This window comes from Gallus gallus, chromosome 5 (assembly GCF_016699485.2).
Source record: "Gallus gallus isolate bGalGal1 chromosome 5, bGalGal1.mat.broiler.GRCg7b, whole genome shotgun sequence".
NCBI lineage: Eukaryota > Metazoa > Chordata > Aves > Galliformes > Phasianidae > Gallus > Gallus gallus.
In genome coordinates, this window is record NC_052536.1 from 7,980,286 (window position 1) to 8,005,621 (window position 25,336).

The following is a 25,336-nucleotide window of genomic DNA, read 5'->3' on the forward strand; positions in this document are numbered from 1 at the left end:
TCCCCGGCGGCCATACGGCGATGGCAGCGGCCGCCGTGCCGGAGCGGGCTCCTTATTGGAGGAGGGGGCCGTCAATCCGCGGCCGAGCGAGCCCCGCTCTTCGGCGAGCCGCTTCCCTGGTCTGATTCTGGAGCTGCGGCCGGTCGCGATGGGAAGCGGCGTCGGAGGGAAGAAAGTTTGCGGCGCTCGGGCACTTGGCTGCTCGCGGCCGTGATGCTCGCGGCGGCGATCGGCGCCTGAGGGAGCGGCGGCGGCCGGGCGGTCGGCACGCCCTGCGCTGCGCCGCCGATGCTGCTGGAGCAAAGTTTCAGCTGTTTTCATGTGCTAAAACCCTGGATTCTAATTATCAGCCCTCCCCGCCCCCACCTCTCCTCCTAGGTAGGCGGCAAATATTTTTCTTCTGTGGATCGGAGAACTTTTGGCGTGGAAACGTACTGACTTCTGAGAGGTCACCGTTCCGGGGGAAGGGGGGAAAGGATTTATTTTCATCGCAGTTGAATTCTTTTTTTCTTTTTCTTTTTTTTTTCCCTTCTTTCGGATCGCAGGATTTTTGGAGCTATATGGAGGGATCCCAGGATGGTGTGCACCAGGAAAACCAAAACTTTAGTGTCCACTTGCGTGATTTTGAGTGGAATGACTAACATCGTCTGCCTGCTGTACGTGGGCTGGGTCACCAACTACATCGCCAGCGTCTATGTCAAAGTGCAAGAGCCGATCTCAGAGAAAAAGTTAGAGGAAGGCAAAGAGGACACTTTACGGATTATAGAAAGGCTGGACCACTTGGAAAATGTCATCAAGCAACACATACAAGGTACCACCTCACTCCTAGTCCCCGCGTTGCTTTCCCCCTCGCCCCACCCCGCTGTTTTCTATGCGCGGTCTCCCGTCCCCTCCCGCCGCGTTCGGGCAGCGTGTGTGTGTGCGGGGCGAGGCGGTCGTGCCGCGAGCGGAGAGGGACCGCTCCTCTGCCCGGAAACGGCCGGGGCTCCGCCGAGGCTGCGCTGCGTGTGGGGGTGCCCGGCGGTGCCCGGCGCGGGGGTACGGCCCGCACTGCCGCTCCGCACGGGCCGGGGCCGCCGGCGGAAAGGCGCCTTCAGCCCGTCGGGAGTGGGCGCGAGGTGCAGGGCGGGGGGAGCATCTTCGCATCTCGCCGTCATCGTCCTGCGTTTGCTGTTTTTCAAAATGCGAGTGCGGTTCTTATTCTCCTCCCTCGTGAGCCTGAGCGCTAATCCGTGTGGAGTGTGTGTGTGTGTGTGTGTCCGGCTGCGCTCAGGGTTTTCCACCAGCGCTGCTGTAGTGCCTGCGGCCGCTCGGGGGTTTAACTGGGACAGTCTCTCGTTTGTGTAACGTCTTTTTAATTTGATCTCCTTTTAAAGCGAGCTTTGGGAGACGAGCTGAGGTAGGTAAGTGGTGGGGGAGATGATGATGATGATTTCCTGAGAGCTTTGGGGCTTTCCGTGACTTTGCCGGGTGATCTTTTTAGGTATTATCTCATCGGCATGGTGTTGTGCAGTCGCTCTCTGTCTGCTGAGTGTGTTGGAAAGTAAGAAGGGTGGAGGGTGAATGAGAGCTCCAGAGGGACCGTCGTCTTATACATCCGCAGAACCTCTCCCGAAGGTTCAAATCCCTCCTAAATCCGCAAAGATAGAAGCAAACCACCCGGTAAAGGATACCTGACACCAGTGTACAAAAGTTCACCTGCCTCCAGGCTGCTTTGGCCAGCTGGTCTTCTGGCAGCCTTGGGAAGAGTGGAGCGGGCAGGCTGGCTATTCCCATGTGAACAGGGCTTCTGCTTAGTGCTGCAAATCGTATTAATGCATCACGGTTCAAGTTGCCCGTGCCTTCATTTCTCAGACAGTCCTATAATTCTGGACGAATTACTAAAAAAAAAAAAACCCAACAGAAACACGAAGGAAAAAAAAAACATTAGTGGTGTTTTTGTGTGTGTATGTGGGGCGGAAGGGGGAGGAGGATGAGTTCTAGCAGCACCTGCAAGTTTAATGTTTCTCTCATGCAGTCCTTATGTTTTTTTTTCTTGAATCCTGAAGTTGGTTTAAGAAGGGGAAAAAAAATGTGTGTGTGTGCCAGTGGAGTGCACTGTGGAAGCATGTATGAAAGCAGCTTTTCAATGGTTACATAGAGAAAATTCAGTGGCTTTCCATATAGAGTTAGAGCATAATTCTGTTTTGTTGTTGTGAAGCTCTGATAGCTTTATTTCAAGGAAAATCACAGTCTCCGTATCAGCGTGTCGCTTGGAACAGTGATTCTTCTCCCAGCCTTAGAGAAAGGGATACTTAAATCAGGAGAGGGTGTAGCGTTGGGATGGAGCATAAACACGATTAGTGACTTTCTCTGACAATGTAAAAGCCAAACCAGGAAATATTTCCCTTAAACATTTGCATGAACACTGAAGAGAATCTTCTAAAAATACGTAAAGGAACAGATTGGTAATGAGAGTGTAGTTGGGGCTGTGGGGGGGGGAAGTTTACAAAGTTCTCCTGCCGTATTGAAAACACTTCTAAAAATAAATAAATATAATGGTTTGTTATCCCTTGGCTGACTTCCTGTGCTTGGACTTTTGTAAATCATAGTAACTGAGGTTCACAAGAAATTCCTCTGCTGGAGATAGCAGAATAGGATGTTAACTTAATTGGGTTTTGCTTTAGTATTGTGAGATGCTCTGACTTCTGGGTCCTGCTGCAAAATTCACTGAAGTCATTGGAAGGAGTACTTCAAGCACATCAGCTTGACAGTCACGTTTAAGACATTACAAGTTTGGGACTCGTTGCCGTAAGTTGTGTAAACTGGCTGTGATGGTGGTTCTGAATTAGATACTGAGAACTGGCTGTGATTTGCTGTTAAGGTTTTGCTTGTACCACTTATATATATATATATATATATATATATATATATATATATATATATATATATATATATATATATATATATATTTTAAACGTTGGAAAAAGGTGTCAATAGCTCAGATGTTCTGCAGTGCTCAACAGGCACAGAATTAGCAAGGGTAATGGAATCACATTCTGTGGGATGTCCTGCAAACACAAGGAAGCTCTAACTGCAGCATTTTACACATGAGGTTACGTTAATATTAATTTTTAATTTGTTTTCTGATTGAATTGTTTAATTAGATGGCATCTGGGAATTGCTGTAGCATATAAATTACAATCTTAGAATATTGTATCATCTGTCCTGGAAATGAGAAGGAATGAGAGGTGGCTCCATATAAAACATTTTTTAAAGTAAATAGTCTTTAAGACATGTAAGTAAATATATTCTAAGACATTTTCATGGTACTGGTATTGGCCAGGAATGGGAAATCAGGTGTAACCACCATATTGCACGTCTTACGCCGCTGTGTATCCCCACTTCTGCACTTGTTTAAGGGCAGTCATTTCTCTGGATGTTTTCTGGCTGCTACTATTGAAATAAGTACACGTACTGCAACTGTGTTTTCTCTGCCTTTATGGTACTTCCTTTCTTATGTATTCATTTATGTTGTGTAGTCTATGAGCATGCTGTGTAGGAGTCATGCATTTATACACTGACTTCTGTGGGGCGGGATTGGTGGCACTGCAGTCTACACAGGCAATATAGACTGCAGAAAGAAGTATTTTGTGGAGTGGAAGCATGATGCTGGGACTGGCGTTTAAGCCTGGGAATCTTGGATTCTTTGCTTGGTCTAGCCCAGTTTACAAGATAATTTTGGTCAGATCGCTTTACCATCTTATCCTCGCCATTTTACAGTGATGATGTCTTGCATATTTTTCTATGTCAGTGTGTTGTATTGGCTGTGTTGTTAGTTCCATCCAAATGCTACCCAGTCAGTACTTCAAATAATTTTTCCTCATAGCTGTAGTAGGGGGGTACATTTTATGCTAGCAAGCAACCTGCTGAGGGAAACTTTGTTTCCAGTGCCTTCTGAGTTTGCAAACAAGGTAGTGTTTGAGTTGCGTGTGTGTGTGCAAAGGAAAATGAAGAAGAGGTCAGGTGGGCAGTTTTGTGCACAATGCAGTCTTTACTGTGTCTAACAAAGGAGTGTGGCAAGTATATCATCTATAATTCTCAAGCTTTATTACCAGCAAGCATGCTATACAGGACTGAGTTAATGAATACTGTCTAAAATGAAATGTCTGTCTTTCCAACCTAAGATTTGAAATCAGTTTTTCTTAATTTTATTTGACGACGGTATATTCTGTCAAGTTCACAAGGAATGTTCTGGTTCAGAAAGCTCTAAATATCCATCTTGTTCAATGTAAGAGTGCTTCAGACAGATCAAAACACACAGTTCACCTTAGCAATGCCTCATGTCTTGGCTCTGTCAACAAAGAACTTCCCTAAGTGGTGTGTGCATTTGGAAGATTGTGTGAGCAGGAGGGATGCTCTTGATCAGGTGCTTATTTGGTAACAAGGACAAGAGGAACAACACTAACAATAAGGTAGCAACAAACGTTTTCTGCACCCTAGCTTTAGGCTGTCACAGATGATGAGTTAAACATTTTTCTTGGAAAGCTATGCTGTGGTTAAGCATATACCCGTGGTAACATCTCATGCCTGCTCTCTTGTTTGTCACGTGCAGTGTCATTTTATGTTTTTCAGCTTTCTAGTTTTAATCAGAAGATGTTTACATTTCAGCTTTATTTTTAAAAATTCTGGACTATGAAATCTGTGAAATGAACTTTTTCACCACTTGAGGAATCTAAAGAGAATTGTGAATTACGTGCAATCAATAGTAGATCGAAGTTAAGGTTGCATTGCAAATACACGGCTTATCTCTGGAGCAGTTGAATTCATAGTTAAGACCAATAGATGGATACTAAGACTAATACTAAGACTAAGTTTTTTACTAGGAACTTCATTCCTCATCTGCATTCTGCAGCATCTGTTGTCATAAATAAATGGCATGTCAATGACTGTATGTGCTTACCTGGGAAATTTCATAACGGAAGAGACATGGGTTATATCTCAGCCTGCTGCTTAGAGTGATTTGCTCAGTGAATTTATTTCAGCTATTGTTAGTTGTCCTAATCACCCTCTTATGATCAGTTGGGAAGACAGAGATCTCCAGGGTGTGACTCATTCCCTGTGTCTTAGATAGGTGTTAGAATGGAAGGAGTTGCTTTCAGAAACGAAATATTGAATTTGGGAACTAAATCAACCCAGACTTTTAATTTCAGCCATCTAAAGGTTTGGGTAAGTTAATACCATATTTAACGCCTGTCTTTTATTTATTTATTGGTCTCAAACATCTGCTTTGTGAAGGCTCTCCTTTGCAGTCTGGCTAGCTATGTGGATTCAATAAAGTCAGACTTGTTTTGATTTGCTGGATTGTACCTCATCTCTTATTTTCATGGTAGCTTCCTTTTGGGAATTGTTAATTGTAAAATCCCCCCAGCTTATTTCCCTCAAACACAGAAATATCTAGGCATATTTGTCATTCAGTGCGGTATATTTATTCTTAGAAACAAATCAGCAGTAGACAGTCAGTAGCTCTGGGAACGTGGCTCTTGCTCCACTACAGAGGACCCTATATTTACCATATATGTACACCAGCAAAGAAACCTACCATCCCAATGTAACTAATTGCAAAAGAAGGAACTACTTGGATATGTAAGACGTGCGGGATTAATCTCATTATTTTTTCTCCTTAGGCCGTGACTTTTCGAGTCATTCTAGATTGCTGCATGTCAATGCAGATTAATTTGAATTTAACTTCAATGTCTTTTCATTATTAGGAATGGATGTACTAAATAAGACTTGAACAGCGTTTTCAGGTAGAAGAGTCTGACTCACTTCAAGCATTGTTCAAGATTCAAGTAGTTCAGGAACAATATACTCAAGAGTTAATGACATTGGTTGTACTGACTGCAACTTGATAATTTAGTGTTACTGTTATTGAAGCCACCTTTTTTTTGTGTGTGTGTGTGTGTGCTTTTAATGTGATCCAAAGGGAACTTAAGGTGTTCTTTCTGGTTGTTCTCAAGTCAAAGATCTGTTAGGACACTGTAGCCAAGGCTGAGGAGTTCTAGTCTACATTTTATTATTGAATGTATAACTGCATTTTATTACTGGAGATTGAATGATTCCTTTCATGATTAAAGATTACTGTATTCATCGGGTTTATGCAATGTGAATAGCGTGAAAATTGCTTTTTCCTCCCCACCCAACTCCACCTTCCTCCCTTTCTTTTTTTTAATTGTGCTTTTTGAACCAGGAAAAAAAAAAATCAGACGGCAACCAAGTCAGGATATGCTGTAGCTTTGTAGGTGGAGAAGGAATCAACCTGGATTCTGTTTCCTTCTCTGCAGATAATTTCTGCAGTTCACAAGAAAATCTTCACAAAAAGCTAATATATATATATATATATATATATAATATATTTTTTATATATATATATATATATATATATATATTTAAGTAATATCAGGAACAGAGGTTGGAAGCTATGCTCTCCGTAAGTTCTCCTATTGCTAAGCGGGACAGTTTTGCCTTTTCAATCTGAAGCTGTTTATTTTTGTAGATGTTTGTTATCTCTGCATAACGGCACAGCTTTAGTGAAGATTGGGTTGTACCACGGTCTTAGAGCACATGATTTATGGGCTGTGCAGAGATGGTGATAGCTATTCTGCTTGAGGCTCTGGACTCAGCTCAGTGTTTCATTTATGTTGGGTAGGTATCAGTTAGGGAAATGTTGCTCCAGTTGACAGAAGAAGCCTGCAGCAGTGCTGAGATGGAGACTTCTCTCTTTTGTGTCTCTGTTAGAATGTTAGTCTTTTTAGTACTAATGGATGATCTTGTCTATGTGACCAAAATATAGATAAGCATGTATAAAAAGGAATGTAGAGCAAGACCTATGTGAAAATGAGCTTGGCCCTAGTATCATGCTCTGTCAGGGCACTACTTGGTTTGAGATGCCACTGTGATAACCATTCTACCACTTGGGCATACTGTGGCCCGGGGTTACTTCTGATCCGCTGATTTGCTGTTGTTGCATGCAAAGATATGCAAAGAGAGTGGATGGAGGTGACTTCTATCAAGGCCGAAGACTTGAAGAGCCTTTGCTTAAAGGAGCCTGGAGTTGAGGCAGCCGTATGATGAGATACAAGTGTTCTTGTTCACTAGCTCAAGAAAAGACTGCTACATCTATACAGTAGATGTTCATTGTTCCTACAGTCAAAAGAATGAAGTTGTTGCCTCTCTATCTAACATTACTTCTGCCATTGGCAAGGAAGCAGTTTAATTCTTGTTCAAAGAAAGCCCTTTATACTTTATTCTGTGAAAACATACTTAAATTGCTATCCATCTGAATTATCTGAAGTGGGGTACATAAAGAAAATACTAGGGTTTTAAAAAGCAAATACTGTCTCAGGTATTGAGACAGCTGTGGCAGTTGTGAAAATGGCTGGGCTGCTTTCCCAAGGATGCCAGAAAATCATCAGTTGCCATTAGAATGACCGAAGAATTTGTTACTCAACTGTTAACGTGTGGAGTGTGACAGGATGTAGCAGCGTATGAATCATCTCTAGGTGGTTAGCACTGATAAGATTATGTTGTTAGATCTGCTTCGCTCAGAGATTGGAGACTGAACCTCGTGCAGGGTGCTGTGATGTTTTCAGATTGCTCCCTAGTCTGGAGCAGATGCTGTGTGACTACTGAGAATAGGTGAAGTAATTTACTGGTCTACAACTGACAAACCCACTTCTTCTAATAAAATTTTGTTCTAATGCAGAAGTGAAATACCAGTTTGTATCTTATCATGCCTTCACTGAAACAAATTCTTTTGTCTGATAGACTGTTTTTCTTTTAATTTCCCTTATTGGTTTGCATTTAAAATAGTTTTCTAATCTTCTAATCTTCCTTGTTTTGTCCATTAAGCCATGTTGTGGACAGAGACCAATGTCATTTCCATCTTCTTTTGAGGAATCTTTCTGTGCTGCCCTTGGCATTCCACTGCTACCTCCACAGTCTCTCTTTAACATTTGGCCTTCTTTCCTGGTCTTAAGAAATAGCTCATTAACAGGCTGTGTGGTTGGATGGTGTGGACAGACACTGAAATTGGCTGTTACCTGAAACTTAGTGCTTTGTCTTCATACTGCTACCATTAAATCTATTCTGTGTACAGTTATGCAATTCTGCTGGGCAGGTGCGTTCTCTGTACAGTAGCATTTCTTTCTGTTTTCTTCATAAATTTTCTCTGCTTAACTGATGTCTTCTAACAAATGCTATTTATGATGTGAAATCCTGAGTTTCTTGAGGCAAATATTTAGGAGCCAAACCCACATATGTAATTATTACAGCTTTTCAGTGCCTCCTCTATTTGGCTTTTAAAATAAATAAGAGTATTCTATTTGCTTTTTTTTTTTTTTAATATGGAGAAGGAAGGCCAAGTTGCTGCCTTGAAATTCTTGAAAGTCTTTATAATGCCCGACTTTTCTTTTCAAGTCTATAATGAATTCTTACTATTTCCTCTACTGAAATGATGTGAAATTTAATATACTATTTCTATTACAATAGCACTGTGGCAGATGGCTGATATCCCAGCCATCTTGCAGTCAGCACTGTGTACAAAGTTGTAGTGGAACGCTTGCCTTGAAGAGCTTCTAGTCTCCATGGATGAAGGTCAGCAGGAGCTAGGCAGAGAAGATGAATATAGAGAACTAATATGGCAGATTTATTCAGATAATTGGTGACAGGTTTGAATCACTGCCTGAGTGGCTTTAATGACTCAAACAAAAGGACTTCTCTTGTCCCATTTGTAATAGCTCAGAGAGAGCATGTGAATCCTGCTCCCAACTGCAGCACTGTTGGGTAGTAGCCATGTCTGCTTTCCTGTATAGGTCTGGGCCTGATTGATATTAATTTGAGTTTGATGTGAGCTCTGAAGTATGAGGCAAATATCTTTTCCAACATGCACATTATAAGAAGCATACCTAAAATAGCACATAATTGTATAATCCTTTGCTTGGTTCATTTGGAAATCTGTGTTCTCAGTGACTTTGTGTTAGTAATGTGGGACAGAGTATGGAAATCCTATTATAGCTTTTTTTTTCACTTGTCTAAATTTCCTCCCATGTTTTAAATGTGAATGTTTGGATTTTTCTTTTATTGGAGCTGTCACAGGTGATCTCTGAGAAAAGAGGATTTCTATAAGCAGCTTTCTGAACAATGTAAGAAAAAGTGAGAGTATTTCTAGCTTTTTTTTTTCCTTCATAGTTAATACGGATAATATTCATAGATAGAAGGCAATTGTGGACTTGACTTCAGGAAGATAATACAGATTTTTAGGCCAGAAAGAGCTGTGTCTGTTACCTGGATCTACCTAGAGATCTGTTTCATGAATCATCCAACTAATGCAGTGAATTACTGGTCCCCACTTTCATGGTGGATTCACATTCCTTTGAAGCTTTTCTTTCTGCATCAAGTCATGACTCGCCAAAGGCTTTGCAAGATGGTTTGTCATGCCGCAGGTAAAAAGGCTGTCAGATAAACTTTTCCAGCAGAGCACTCAGTGAGTTTGTACTTATCTATTACAGAATTATAATGGCTGTATCTATGGTTAAAGAAAACACCTTTTAGGATTTTTGTGTGTGCAGGATAAATAAGACTTGCAAAAGGGCGCACAGCATAGTTCTTAAGACAATGTGGTTGTATCTTTTTTTCTTGAAGGTATTTTTAATTTAACCATCTGTCTATTGCATGATCGTGCCACGTGTGTGATTGCAATAACAGCATTTCCCCCTTCAACTTGTGCTGACAGGAATGTTTTAAGCAGTTCATGAAGGGTGGAGAGATTAGTATGCTGTCATTTCTGTGGTATTTCTTATTAGATGTATTTACTTCATATGCAACATTTTGGAGGATGGGAGGGGTTGAGGAGGAGAAGAGTACAGAAGCTAAAGGCTACGTAAGACTGTGAATGTTCTACACCTTTTTACTTGAGTTTCTACTTAACAGTAGTTTCATATTAATAGCTTCCACTGATGTTATTGAATCTGCTGGAACAAGACGTTGAGTTTCTGTGGACTGGGAAGGAAAAACGTGGCACTTCTGATTCTATTCTGAAAGCCTTTTACTTTCCTTTTGGTTTCAAAACCAGCGATTCACAAATACAAGTCTTTAATTCGTTTGGTCCAATTTATGTCGATATTTTAAAATAGACTATTTAATCTGAACTATGTGTAGTCTCGTTAAGTAAGAAATATTCAGACTGTGTTATGGTCAGAATTTCATAAGCCAGATACTGCTTTTGGCCTAAAACTTGTATCAGTATTGATTTCCTACGTTACTATCAGGTATTGTTTTGATATTCTTGTCTTTCAAGAGGCAGCAGAGTTAGCATCCTGACTTTACAACATGATGTCAGCCATAAAGGATTACGACATCGTTAAACTGGGATGTAACAGATTTTAAGCTTGTGTTTAACTAATATTTTATTGTGGTTGTAAAGCTGTGTATGTTCAAATTAAGTTTCAAATTCTTAAGCTTGAAAAACAACCCACTCCACCTCCTCTTACCCCCCAAAATTAAAAAATAAAACAAATTCCAAATAAATGTATAAAGCTGTTTATAATGCCAGAAAGACTAAATAATGAACATATGCACTTAAAGAAGCAAGAGTAGAAAAAAATGGTGGCAAAATGGTGATAAAGACTTATATTTGGGTAGACCATTCTTAGTTGCAACTTTTATTTCTGTAACTGCAATCTTTTGAACAGAAATTCTTTTAGGATACAAACATTTTCATCTTGGCAATACTGTGTTATATGTCACATGAATACAAATCTATCAACAGAGACTCATACAGTGGTTTGCTTTGAAAGGGACCTTAAAGATCATCTGGTTCCAACCCCCTCCTGTAGGCAGGGACACCTCCCTCTAGACCAGGTTGCTCAAAGCCCCATCCAGCCTGGCCTTGAAGGCTTCCAGGGAGGGGGCATCCACAACCTCTCTGGGCAGCCTGTTCCACTGTGTCACCACCCTCACTGTAAAGAATTTCTTCGTAATGTAAATGAATACAATTTATTTCTGGCAAGAAAACAGTTAAAAAGCACGTTCATAATTCTGTCGAATGTATGTAAGAAAATATGGAGATATATATACAAATGTTTGACATATGTTATTGCTAAGTCTGTCTATAAATGCATGGATGGTGGAGGAGGCTACACTGAGGGACTGGATGTCCTGTGTTGAAGGTAGAAATGATCTTCACCACTGTCTCTTTTGAGCTGACATGGAAGAGTCTGTAAGTGGTAATAGAGACACTGAAGCAAGAACCTAATCAGAGAAAGTGGGAGCATGTTTGCATGATATCTGAGTATGGTGGTAATGTGAACAGACTTCTGTAGCCTGGGAATGCAAAGGATAGAGATATTGTCTGAAGTGTGTTAGAGTCAGGTTTTCCGTTGTTATTCTTCTCTGCAGTAACTGTGTAATTAGCTGATGGATAGAGCAAGCCCTGTACGTTGCACCACTTATTAGCAGAGGCCTGTTGCAGGGTGATTGACTGCTATGGAATACAGGGTCATAGAGTGAACTGAGAACCACGTTTATTGATGTCTTCTTTCAAGAAGTAAGCAAAGGTAGAGCTTCTTACATTGCAAGTTCTAGCTCTCTTGAGAGTAAATTTTAAATCATTCAACCTTGGATTCTCTTGTCATAATTAAGAGATAAGCTACTCTTGGAGATGTTGTAAATTTATGAAAGAGGAAAACTCCCTGTTGTGAGGAAGCTGGGAGAGTTGAAAACACAAAAGGAAACGTAGTTGAATGTTTGAAACATTCTTTGGCTGTTCTTTGGCTGCTTGCAGTAATAATATGTCAAAGTGTTTTTGTCTGCTTGAGAATATGTAGGAAATGCCTTTGATTTTTGTAAAATTGCATGTAATTTCTCAACTTTTTTTGATTCTATTGGTAAAAGCTTTTCTGTCTTGCATAGTCGTTAAGTAACGAATGGTCTGCTAAAAAGAGACTGGCAGTGTTCCCAAAAATTAACAGAAACCAAAGTTTAGTGTAAATATATTTCAAAGAATATTCCTACCTGTGCTCTGAAATGAAGAGGAAAACAAAAGTTTTTGATACAGTGTTGTAAAAGTTGACGGCTCCTGGAGAAAACCAAAACCATTATTGTCGTGGCAAGGTAGGGAGTCAGTGACCTCAACAAAAAAAGCGCCCAGGGTCCAGACCATACAGTACTCAAGCTTCTTTACAAACTCTGTTACATGTGGTTGTGTGTTTTTTCACCTGTATGGGTAGTACAGGAATTGATGACCAGTCAGGCGTTTAGCCCTGATTACTGCGTTGCAACCAGCGGTGAAACACTGATCACAGTCTCTAGCTCTATGGACTGAAGTGTAGTTAGAGTAGGCCTCATTCTCACCCCTTCTCCCCCCAGTTCAAATTCTGATAATGTAGTGTAGTGGTAAATGCGAAACTGGCACAGTCATTGAACTATAATGAAAAAAAAATTGTAATTACCAATGATATATTTATTTTTAATCATTATTATCTTTCTTAGTGATGAGTGGCTACACTGAAGCTTTCATATGAAGTCTTCATGTAACGAGAGAAAATTGAAATCCTGGTAGGGACTGTTGTGTTTTAAGATTTTTCCCTTATGTTTAAAATCAGCTATTGAGGAAGACAAAACATTTCTTTTTTTGGTATCACATTATTTCCACACAACAGAGGCTTCCTGGACTGAGTTATCAGTTATTATGAATGTACTTGAAGTTCTTGCTCTAAGTTCTTTCTACTGAGCTACTGTAAATCACTGTCATTGCCGTGCCACAGTAATTCATACATTTGAGATATTGTGAGGCTTCAAAGTTGAAGGGACGATCTGTGTGGAACTGATATTTGTTCGTTTTTAAATAGTAATTTCCTCTGTCCGTTCAGTCCATTACCTCAGAATTCTGCTCTGGCCAGGTTGCTATCAGAAAGGTTGGATCTTACTTGCTCGGGCCGATGGTGATACAAGGAGAACAGCTCCAATGTGTGCAACTGGGGCTGAGGCATAAATAAGGAGATGAGAAGGAAGAATTAAAGTATCATCAAGTACAAAAGGTAATGTAATTATTACATGGGTTATATAAAACAGCGTGTCAAATTGCAGGCAGTGACAAATGCTTAGCAGTGTGCTCTCTGCCTTGTGTCTATTTTTAAAACTCACGCTTAAATATCTAGCTAGCAAGGCTGTTCTTGCATGTGTCAATATATAGCTGCATAACTGTCTGGCTGATTTTGACAATAAACGTAGTGCAAACAATATAAGACTTTTAGCCACTGTGACAAATTGTGACAGCGCAAAGTCCGTCAGGAAAAAAAGAAGTGATGAAATGACAAGGTAGGATGTAGCAGCATAACTTTAAGTTAATTACTATTAATTATTTTAAGTTAATAACAAGAATGCATTTTTGCTTAAAAAAAAAAAAATAATTTTTAATGTATCTCTTTTACTCCCTATTTAATGTTCCTGCTCCAGATTTATTAAGAATGACTAGTAATTTGCCTTTCTGCTGTTTGATGAGAACAGATGTTATTTTCTCCTGACTCCCACGCACCTGGAACTGGCAAAATTCCCTAAGCTCATTCAATTATCATTCAACAAGCAGGGCTTATTCAAGCAATTTACCTACAAGGGCCAATTCAATGCAAGGTGGAAAAAAAAAATACCCTTTCCACTGAGTTTAAAGTAAACTCTGGAAAAATCCAGCTCACTTCACTAAAATAAGTATCTATTTCTTTACATTAAAAAAAAAAAAAGTGGGAGGGGGCAATATTAGCGTGTAAAGTGTGTATTGCTTTACACAGTTTCAAGACCCAGTTTTCAACATAATAAACTACAAGTTTCTGTTGTTTCTTAAGAAGGAAAATAAACCAAAGCTCCCTCTTGCAGGGTGTTTGTTTTCAATGAACTGCACACCTGTATAAATACAGTGATGTCTTAGCTTGTTTTTTTTAGAAGACTTTTCAAAATGACTATTTACCCTGCTCTAAACCTTGTGGACCTATACTGTAGCAAGTTAAGTTTTCAGCTAGCGGACATGTGGAAGCTGTATATAGAAGTGATTAGGAAAGGATAAGTTCAGTCGTGGGATGTTTCATCCGAATGCGTTGGAGTTTCTATATTGCCTATCTCTTTGAAAGGAAGATTAAACAAGGAGATGATTAGGGTTTCGGCAGGTAGCTCAGCACCACATGGTCATCTGTTTGCTCCCCCCACACCCAGTGAGATGAGGGAAAGAATCTGAAAACAATGACATAGTTTTTGTCTCATCTCACAAGTTCTATTTTTTAAGACAGGAAAAGGAAGAAAGTATATTAGTTATGGTAATTAATTACTCCAAACAAGTGATGCACAAGCAATTGCTCACCACCTACTGAGTGATGCCCAGCCTGTCCCCATGCCATGCTCAGCAGCAACTAAAAATATTGCTATATTATCAGCATTGTTTTTCTCCTAAAGCCACAGACACTGTGAAGGAAAAATCAACTCTTTTTCAGCTGAAACCAGGATGGAGATTTTGAAAAAAGTCTAAATGGCTGTCAGAAAGATGTGTTAAAACATGTAATAAGCCAAATCTCATGGACAGCTCATAACATCGAAAAGCTTAAGTGGGAATGAAGATTCAATTTCCCCCATCATCTTTGCCCATTTTATTTACCATAAGTCAGAAGTAGTGGTTACACCTTGCGTGTGGTGGCAGACTTGTGTGTTGTTGAAGGATCACATCAAAGGAACCTGAACAATGATCTTTTTATAGCACTGACTTTTAATAGAGCATCTTTCTGTGAATCTTGTTTGCAAATTAATTTTATTTCTTCTATGTATTTTCTTTATAATGGTTACTTTCAAATTGGAGAAATCCAACATAGTGAAATCTCTGTTCTGTGCATGAGGATAAGCAGGCTGTATACGTACACAGGCTCTTTTTTGGTACATTCTTTTCCAGACAAAATATCTGAACTCTCTGAAGTAATATTCTAAAAAGGGAGAAAAGGAAAGGATAAATGTGGGTTCATTTGGAGCCATACTTTATGTACCAGTGAGTGCAGTCATCCATTTTCCCTACATACCATTAAGGATGATGAACTCATTTATGCATAAATGAACCAGTTGATTTTATTTTAATATTGTCAAATAAATTTGCCTGGATCGTATGCATATAGTTGTCCCCACTTGTGCAAATTGGATTTGGAGTTTGCATTGTTAATTGTTTTAATTACAATTCTAAACTCCTGTTTCTTTATTTGAAGACAAGGTTAGTTTCTCTGTGCTTCTGCTGTAACTCACTTTCCAGAAGCGTGCAAGTTGTCTGTTTGTCCAGCAGTCTTCCTTTCTGCTTCTTGAAGAACGCTATTCTTTGAGGGCCTCAGTCTTCAAGCCCTTCATAGGCATTCTCTTCAACGAATGCTTCAAGGTCTGACTGCAGATTGTTTTCCCAGTTGTTTGGCGTATACAGCTTCATGAATTAATTTATGTTTTAAATTGGCTCTTCATTGTCTTGACGTGTCTTAATACAGCCTTTTTCCTGACACAAAAAGGTGTAGTCAATTCAACAGACAGTCTATGTAAAAAACCTTGCAAATTGGAAATGATGACAAAACTCACAGCTGTCAGAGAAGCAGGCTTTCAGTATAATATTTTTCAAAAGGCTGTAAATCCCATTTCCATAGGTCACTTAGATACTATTTGATCTTTTTTCTTTAAGTCAGTTTGAGGCCTCGATCACTGGACTTCCTTTAGTGCGTGCTACCTTTACACACACACAGAAAAATTAATCTCTTAAATTGCTTAAGGCATACCTTGGAATTTTTCCATGCACATTCCTGGTGTTAAAATCCAGATGAGAGAGACTCTGGTGGTTATACCATTTTCAGTACTTTTCTTTCCTATCTAATTGTATCGTAGAATCATTAAGGTTGGAAAGACCACTACATTCATCTAGTCCAACCATCAACCCGCCACCACCATGGCCCCTAAATCATGTCACTCAGTGTGACACTGACGCTCTTCCTGAAAACTGCCAGGAACAGTGACTCTTCCACCTTACTGGGCAGCCTGTTTCAATGGCTCACCACTCTTTCTAAGAAGTTGTGCTTAATATCCAGTCTAAACCCCCCTGGTGCAACTTAAGACCGTTACCTCTAGTCCTATTGCTAGTTAGCCAGGAAAAGAGGCCAACACCCACCTCACTACAGCCTCCTTTGAGGTAACTGTAGGAAGTGATAAGGTCTCCTCTGAGCCTCCTTCAGACTGAACGACCCTAATTCCCTCAGCTGCTCCTCATAAGGTTTGTGCTCCAGACTCTTCACCAGCTTCCTTGCCCTTCTTTGGACACGCTGCAGGGCCTCGATGTCTTTCTTGTAGTGAGGGGCCCAAAACTGAACACATTATCAAGGTGCAGCCTCTCCACTGCCGAGTATGTAGGAATGATCACCTCCCTGCTGACAACACTATTTCTGGTGCAAGCCAGGATGCCATTGGCCTTCTTGACTACCTGGGTGCACAGCTGGCTCGTGTTCATTCAACTGTTAGTTTTTCCTCTGTGCAGCTTATGTACATATGTATGTGCAGACTTGTACATATATTTGCATATAATTATACTTCAAGAAATTAAACTAAATCAAAAAATCATTCTTAGGTTGTTGACATTTCCTTGGACAACTGTGATATCACAGAATACTCGATCCTAGTGCTCTTCTACTATTTAGTAACACAATGACAAATTTGCTGTTCATAGAAGGGTATTTGGTTTGTCTCTGGCTAACTCATTCAGCTTTTGAAATGTCAATTCAAAAAGAGAGATGCAATTTTCCTGTCACCTAAGGTGGGCTTTTCTTCTTTGATGTTGCTGGCTATCAGTAGCCTAGCTGGCACACAGTTGGCCAGACTGTTTACTTCCTTCTGTCTCAGCAGCTACCTGAACTGTGACTCATTAGTGGTTAAGTTTACCATGCTTAGCTCAGCCTTGTGTTTCTCTAGAGCATTGTGCTAAATATTGTTGCTTTCTAGGACCAGTTAAATGCCTGTGCCAGCAGCACATTATAATTCTGTTATGTCATTTGGTTGTGTGTCTGCCCATGACTATTTCGCATTCACTACTTGTTTATTTGCTGAGTGTAGATATAACCTTTTAATCTCAGATTTGAAAGTTGTAAATATATTGTATTGCTATGATGTGTTGCTACTCCTACTATGAGAACTTCAAATAATGGGCAAACTAATATAAAATTCTGGGGCATTCATACAATAAAATTTGCTTATTATATAATTACTTAAAATCAGTAATATTGGTATTAAAAGGAAAAATCAAGTATCTGCTTGGTTATGTCATCACCTTTCCTAGAATTGTAGAATGGCATAGGTTGGAGAGGACTTTAAGGACCATCTAGTTCCAGCCCTCCGCCGTGTGACCACAAGATTGGGTTGCCTATGAAAAGTTGGTCCCCTTCCTTCTGTCTTTTACTTCTGAATCTGATTAAGAAAACTGTGTTCCTTTCATAAGCTTACCTTTCTGGTAATTTTGGAAACTAGTATTTAAATTGATGAGAAGTTAAAAATCTTGGAAAAAATTATATCCCTATGGTTCTCTCCTTGTGGCAGTTGAAAAGTTGCATTTATTATTACTAGCAACCAGACTATGAATATGGAAAAGAACCCCCCCCCTCCCCATAACTTCCTAGACATTGTGAAGTCTTCAAAGGAGCTCACTTAACCACAGAGGCAACTTTGCAGGAAAACTGTCATTATTGATTCCTAGGCTCATTTGTGCTCATTGACGTGTCCTGGTGTCTTTTCTAAGCTTCTTGAAAAGAACTGCTAAGCATCCATTTAACCTCAGTTTCAGAATTTCCCGTGACAACGAAGATCTATAATTATGTGATCTCACTGGGATTTACTAATCAGGCTAGAGCACTTTAGTGTATACATGTATGGTATGTTCTTTGAACAGAAGATAAGATTGGAAAATGAAAAGAATCACTGTATGCAGAAAGTGTTGTGAAGCCCTTGTGAATATTTATAGTTACGTAAAAATGCGTGTGCTTATTTAGCAGGTATGAAACCTCAGAAGAACTAGTTCAGAAAAAGAATCTTCAGATCCCCGTTCAGTGGTCTGTGGAGTATTTTTAAAAACATGTCCAGGTGTACCACTTGAGAAGGAAGAACAGCTTCTATGTTACGTGTGGCTTGTAAACCCTTATGTTGTGGTCCTAGGCATATATCATAGATAAAAATTTCAGTGCTTGTATTCTTAGAGAGTCACTTCTTTCACCATCCAAGTTGTCTTCATTTTGTCCTGTTATGTACCCTTACCATCTCAGAACAGATTTTCAGCTAAGGACATCGTTTTGTCTTCAGATCACTACTTCATCACGTAAATTTGTCAGTTGATTTTTGCATGATCATTTGTGATTCTACCAGAACCTGAACTTCAGAACAGGTATTCAGGTAATGCTCTTACCTTCCTTTGCTCAGGGGTGGTTAAGAACACAAATATTGCTTGCTCTTGGCCAAGCTGCAGTTCAGAGTTTGATGTGTTATTCCCTCACACCTGTGTTTTCTAATTATTCTCAAATTAAGGCTAGCATTATAGGACATAAAAGTGTTTTCAGTGAAGTTTACATCCTCCTTGCTCAGTATTTTAAGACGTAAATATGGGCTCCTGGACAAGACTGGAGGAAGATTATAAGATATTTCTGGATTTGCAGTATTTACTTTGCAGAAAGCCATTCAAGGTTTCAGTCTGGATCTTCGCAGAAGTTGGAGCAGACTTATTGCTAATAGGGCCATCAGATTCGGCAGATGAGTGTGTGGTGTAAATCTGCCTCTCTGAATAGCTGGATTAATACTCATAATTAATGGTTCTCCTTCCTTTTGATGTTACTGGTGTTCTTCTTCCAATAGGTGGGTATAATTTTTCTTTCATTCTGGCACAGGTGACACATTTGGCTTGCAGAACTGATTAATATCCCCAAACAAAAGCTTCAGTGTTTACTGTTCTAGAAAGAGGCTTGTCAAATCCAATCCATCATTACATTTATGTAGTAAATTGTGTTTGAGATACATTGAGATACGTAACTGGTTCATGTATTTATATTTTTATGAAACAAGATACCAACCTGACCATGTTTGGAGGCCTTTACAGTGAAGAGAGTTGCTGAAACAATGTTTGCAGCAGGAGGATGTGTTGTTATATCTCTAATAAGTAATTATTTTTTCTTTCATAATATAAATTATTTCCCTGTTTCTATTAGCACTTTTCTTTGGTGGATAATTTGTCTCCTCTTGTTTAGCCTCAAATTATAGGCTAAGTGTTCTGGTAAACTGCTGATTGACCTCATGATGGTTTTGTGCATAGGCACTGAGGGTGTCCATTGAGGCTGACGTAGTGTTTTTTGCTGTTACTAGGTTGGATGAGGTTACTCTTGTTTTTTGCATTGGACAATTCTTAACCATTTAAAATAAGAAATAAATAAGGATTTACAAGAAAGGCACTACATTTCTTTTTGAGAGCAGCTGTTCAGAAAAAAAACAAGTTGCAAAGTGCGGCATAGTAGGGGAAACTCTGATAAGGCATCAGTTCCTGGTGTTTTCAAATCTGCTACTTTGCGTTTCATGAGCAAAAGTTCAGCTAGCAAGCTGTAGAGATGTGAATTGTCTTGATCTTTAGAATCTGAAGATTCTGAAACATCTTATTCCACTTGCTGACTATGGTATGGTTGCTTTCTGAAGCATGTACTTTCTGGGATTTCCTGTACTTTAATTTAGTGCTACAGTGAAAGTTATAGAGCTTCTTAGGAGGCCTTCATCGAATGAAGTCCAAAAAATCTCAGTAAAATCAGCAGATCTTAAGAATTGTAATAGTATTATATGTGAGCAGGAATTCTTGTTCTTTAGGGTAAGTTGCTGCTTGTCGCAGTGGAACACACTTTAATTCACGGGTTGCTAAGAATTCTCTAGATATTTTATAACTGACAGCAATTGATTTTCTTTTAAAATTTGTTATTCATTAAAATCTTTAAAAGTAGTTCACCAAAACAATTGCTGTTAAATCATTGACTGGAGAAACAATAAGGAGAATTACTGTAGACAGCCTAGAATATTTTATAAATGACTTCAGGCTTCTAGCACTATGAGGAACTGCAGTTTGGAAAGAATGTTAGCATTAATCTGATATGATAATGACAGATTTGAGGAGTGTATATAGAAATTCTTGTGTGTGAACACGTAATCTTCAAAACCCGTCTTTGCCAACTATATAGGGAGTGTCTGATCTTAATGTATGTTGACTATTTCTACAGCCCACAAGTTTTGTTTAATTATAAATACCTCTGTGCAGAAATTTCTTAGTGTGGGCTTATAAGCAAGAACTTTTTCCTTTCTCTTGCTGCTTCCAGCATCCCTGAAACACTGTCCTTTATTCCTTTATCTGATTAAGGTGGTGTTTACTCAGAACTGCAGTATAACTTACAGAGAAGCTGGGTTACCATTTACTCTGTTAATATCTTAATGCCATTAAGCTTGTGTTAATGGCCTCTGTTCCTTGAACATTTTCCTTCTAGTGGAATGACTGGGGCTGCTGACTCTTCAGCTGACTTTATTGCACACATTAAATTACAAACAACTTCCCTGCTTTCAGCTCTTTATTCTGCAGATTTACACCTGAAATACTTCAAAATCAAAGGTGTCTACGCCAAACCTCCATGGAATTTTACATGTTTGGGGAGTTTAACAAGTGGGCTTCATTGAGAATGGAATTTGGAAATTTCTCATTCCATATAGTAATTTCTTCTGCAGCATACAGAACTTTCCATAGTCACACTCCAGCATTTAGGTTCGCACATTTGATTTTTCTGATCTGGACAATGTATGCTGTATCACACACAACTCCCTACTAAAAGTAAAAAGCAGATATATATATATAAATATATATATACACACACACACACATTGTTGGAGATCCACTTTAAAACAGCATTGCAGTAAAAAGGTAACGTGGCTTAGAATGAGGGTCTTTTGATAGCAGTAACCTGAGAAATCAGGTCAACAAACACTTCAAGCATAATCTAGTTAATTACCCCTAAATTGAGTTCTGTTGTTATAACAAAGAGTTAAGCAGAATGGAGATGTGTGGAGGAAAAAAAAAAAATCCAATGATAAATTCTATCTGCTATGCTTTTCCTTGCAACTGTGCCAAAAACCTGAGTGTTTATCTGTAGCCATAGTCTATTTGAACTCTCCAAATGGGAGGCAAAGCTTCACACATTTTATAGAATGATCCTAGATCTGAAAGCTTTCAAAGCACTCTTTTTTGTCTGATGTATTTCATGAATGAAAATCCTTTATGGTACCTCTTCTTGTGTCGTAGCTGCTCAGATCTTACAGCAAACTTGGAGGGTTTGGTGCTCCTTACATTTGAACTGGTAGGGCTTTGCTGTATACTGATCTGCTTTCCGCAAAGATTGCTCTCAGTAGAAAACATGGAGAGGATATCTGTAGGTGTCATGTGCTATTCTCATTTAAGAAGTATGATATTGTTTCATGAATAGTGACTAAGTCATGTCTTCAACATCGACTTCCTTTTTTTTATTATTTTTTTTAAATTTATCTACATATTCAAGTAACAGAGGGTAAAGTTTCTGTGTTGTGACTTCTAGGATGCTGGTTTAGGTCATCAATACCTTTTGGAGTGCCTTTTTCTAATTCTTCTCTTTGTTTTCTTGGAGTTGAATAGTACTTGACTCTTTCTGAGATCCTTCTTAATCTTGTAGCCCCACTGATTAGATCTGTATGAAAATGGGCAGTATGAGTGAGATTACTAGAATGTGCTCCACTATGCATTTAATAGAAACGAATTTCAGTTTGACCATGTTGTTTTTCCAGACCAGCCTGTAGCCCGTTCCTTGAGTACTTTTTGGAAAGCTACAGATGGAATGTTGACTGTTGAGTTTTTATAACTACAGAGAAGTCTGGGTAATTTATTCCGTATATTCCATATTGTTATTTTCCTGGTTTCAGCTGAGATAGGGGTTAACTTCCTTCATAGTGGCTGATGCTGTAGTTTGAGTTTAGGAGAAAAATAATGTCGATAACACACCAGTGTTTTAGTTATTACTGAGCAGTGCTTATATAGAGCTAAGGGCATTTCAGCTTCTCATACTGTCCAGCCAGTGAGAAGTCTGAGGGTGCACGAGGAGTTGTGATAGGACTGGGCCAGTTCACTCAGGCTGACCAGAGGACTATTCCATACCATATGGTGTCATGCTGAACTGTAAAATGTGGGGGAAGTTGATCAGGGGTGGCTGCTACTGCTTGGGGACTTGCTGAGCGTCAGTTGGCAGTCAGTGAGCAATTGCATTGTGCGTCACTTGTTTTGTATGTTCTTTCATCACTGTTATTATTTTTCTTTCCCTTTCTGACCTACTAAACTGTCTTTATCTCAGCTCACAGGTTTTACTTTTTTTTTTTTCGGATTCTCTCCCCTGTCTCTTTGAGGGAGAGAATGAAAGAATGACTGTGTAGCGCTGAGCTGCCTACTGAATGAGGCAAGAACAATTATGAATGAATGTATATTATTTTCTTTCTTAATCATGGAAAAATAAGAAAATTAATGTGTGTATAAAACATAGTTAAAATTTCTTTTGACAGTGGAATTGATGACTTCAGCTTATTCTTGTGTGCCAGCTAAGATGGAAAGGCTAAATGTTAGCTCTTCTGCTTGGGAAAATGTGCTAATACTTTCATGTAGAAAAAGTCCAAGGTAAATGTTGAGAAATGTTTTTATGAAACAGCCATCTTCAGAGAAAATTCCAGTGCGGTGTTTCTACATGTTTGTTTACTTGTGTAACTAAGAGGAAATGTATTTCTACAACAAAAAGGAGAAAAGTACTTACTAGGAGCTTTCTTTCTTTCTAGTACATTTACTGAATCAAGGCAGTAGTCTTACTATGCTATCTTATGAAATTTTGCTGGAGATTCAGTCAGTGACAACTCAAGGAAAAGTTGAAACAAACACACAGAAACAAACAAAAACAAAAGAACTCCAAACAGCATAAATCCATAAACTTGACTAAGAGTTTCTCGTCTCCTGCCTTTGACTTAGTAACGGCCCAGATATGTGGTACACTTAACCTGGAACTGACTTTTTAACTACAGTATCACAGAATGGTTGATGATTGGAAGGGATCTCCAGAGGTCATCTGGTCCAAACTCCATACTCAAACAGGGTCACCTACAGCAAGTTGCCCAGGGCCTGTGCAGATGGCTTTTGGAAACTGAATTTCTTCTGCCTGAATGTGTGGAAGTCATTCTTTCATATAACTGTTCCCAAGCTGCAAGCAGTTTTCTGGGCATGGCATGCATTTAGTTACTTTCATTTTATTGCATGCATCCATCAGGCTTATCGTTACTTGGTGTTCTATACAAGTGTTGAATTAAGGTTATATTTCTATATCAGATGATGATGTCTGTAGGAAGTAGGGAGATCAGGAATCCTGGTACTGGAAACTTTGTCCTGCAGGTTTCTTTGAGACTGAAACATAACTCAGTGCTAAAGTTCTTGGTAGTGATGTGCTAATACATCATGCAATTCTGCTGAACGTTACTCTCTGTGGCTGGATTTTGCTTGAAAGGATAGAAGATGGGAAAGGTCGGGAGAATTACGAAATCTTATTTCTTGTTTACAAAACAAACAAACAAAAACCAACAAGAAACTAAGAAAAAGAAACTGCAAAAGAGTAACTTCTGAGTATACGCTTCCTTTAAGTGTAACTACTTCAAATTCATTTACATATGTTTTTTGTTAGCATTTTGGAAAACTGTGGGACTCACTAACACATAGTTCATTTATCTTGAATAACTAATGACTTTGTTTGACAATTTTAACATTTCTGGTTTTAAATCAGTACTTTAGAGGCACTCTTGTGAAGGAGCAACAAAATTTGTTCAGCTAAGAAAAGCCCAAAGTGCATACTTTTAAAATAGGCCTCCACATCTGTAGAGTGAGTTCTGCTTATCCTTCTTCCTACCCAAAGGTGTCTGAGTTCACAGTAGAAAGGAAAGGGAAAAGTCTGTGCATTGTATTAATAATTTTGGATTGAATCCTACACAGCACTCTTTTTCACTTCCATTCTCCTTACGTGAGCATTATGGAAAGTGGCAGAAGGATCCAGCTGACTTAACATTTGTGTCATGGCTCCCTGTAAAGATAGGAAATTAGCTCCAGCCTATGTAAGTCTAGATTTGTCTGTAAAAACACCTGCTTCTCTCCTTAAACTATACACAGAGCTGAGGTTGGGTAACTTGCATGTTAATGCTTACTGGAAAAGGATCTTAAGATGACTGTCTCACTTGTAGATATCTTCTGTGTGCTTACAATTAGATGAGGTGAATCCTCTTTTAAAGCTTCATTAGTCTAAATCTCTTGAAATCAGTGCAGCTAATTATGTAACGGAGGCTGGCAAATCTTAACGCTGTGACTTTTTGCAAGCAAATGAAGTTGTTGTTGTTGATTTTTCCAACTAACCAATATTTTGGGTTTTAGCTTTTTTTAGGTTGGCTAGAACAACAACACATAAGCTGTACTGTTAAAATATACACAGTCCCAAGATGTTTGTATCAGTGTTTTAGCTTGATTTTTATTGTTGATCGTAGACATGAAAATACGAGACTACAAGCCTCTTCCTTGCAAGGTAGGAAACATTGGCTACTGTTGAAGTCTTCTTGAAGTCTCTGCTATGTTCTGAGAAAACTTTCATTATGTATTTCTATTTTTTTCTCTCTTATTTTTGTAAAAGTATCATCTTTTTCTGCCTAGAGCTGCATTAACCACTGAAGAAGGGAAAATAATAAGAAATTTTCTGAAACTTGTAAAGAAAATTTCTTTTCATTGGCGAACACCTTCCCTGACTTAAATTTGTACTTGTCCTACAAAGCGTATGTATAAATGCTTTGACATAATGGCTATGTATTGTAGTTGTATCTGTATTAATCCACCATTTCACTAGTAGTTGATTGTCTTCATTGTAATGAGCTTTCTAATTGGAACAATAAGGCTGATTAAATAAATCCCTCTTAAGCATTAGACTTACAGTGGGATATACTCATTGTTATAATGTTGCAGATTCTAGACCAGGAAATAATACATAAAACAAGCAAACAACATGTTTCTGTGCAGATTGGATATTTTAATTCATATAAGAACTACAGTAAGTGTTTTCTGTTGTCATTTGGGTATTTTGAGCAGTAAGCCATTATGAGTGCTAAAAGGTACTTTACAGAAATACTTTGGTTCTAGCTTCTTCAGGCTGCTGGTTCTAAT

General features: G+C 39.0%; 1 protein-coding gene across 5 annotated transcripts in view; it reads left to right on the forward strand.

Moving 5' to 3' along the window:
• Positions 1–25,336, forward strand: part of GALNT18 (polypeptide N-acetylgalactosaminyltransferase 18) — a 298,270-nt gene that overhangs the window by 87,564 nt on the left and 185,370 nt on the right. For 4 of the 5 annotated variants that reach the window (XM_046941603.1, XM_046941602.1, XM_046941604.1 and 1 more), the window contains one exon: positions 546–811. In XM_046941603.1, coding sequence (XP_046797559.1) covers positions 577–811 — 235 coding nt within the window. In that variant the 5' untranslated portion in view covers positions 546–576. Of the gene's footprint in view, positions 1–352; positions 812–25,336 lie in introns of those variants that run through there. The other variant, NM_001199584.2, reaches the window with a different exon arrangement.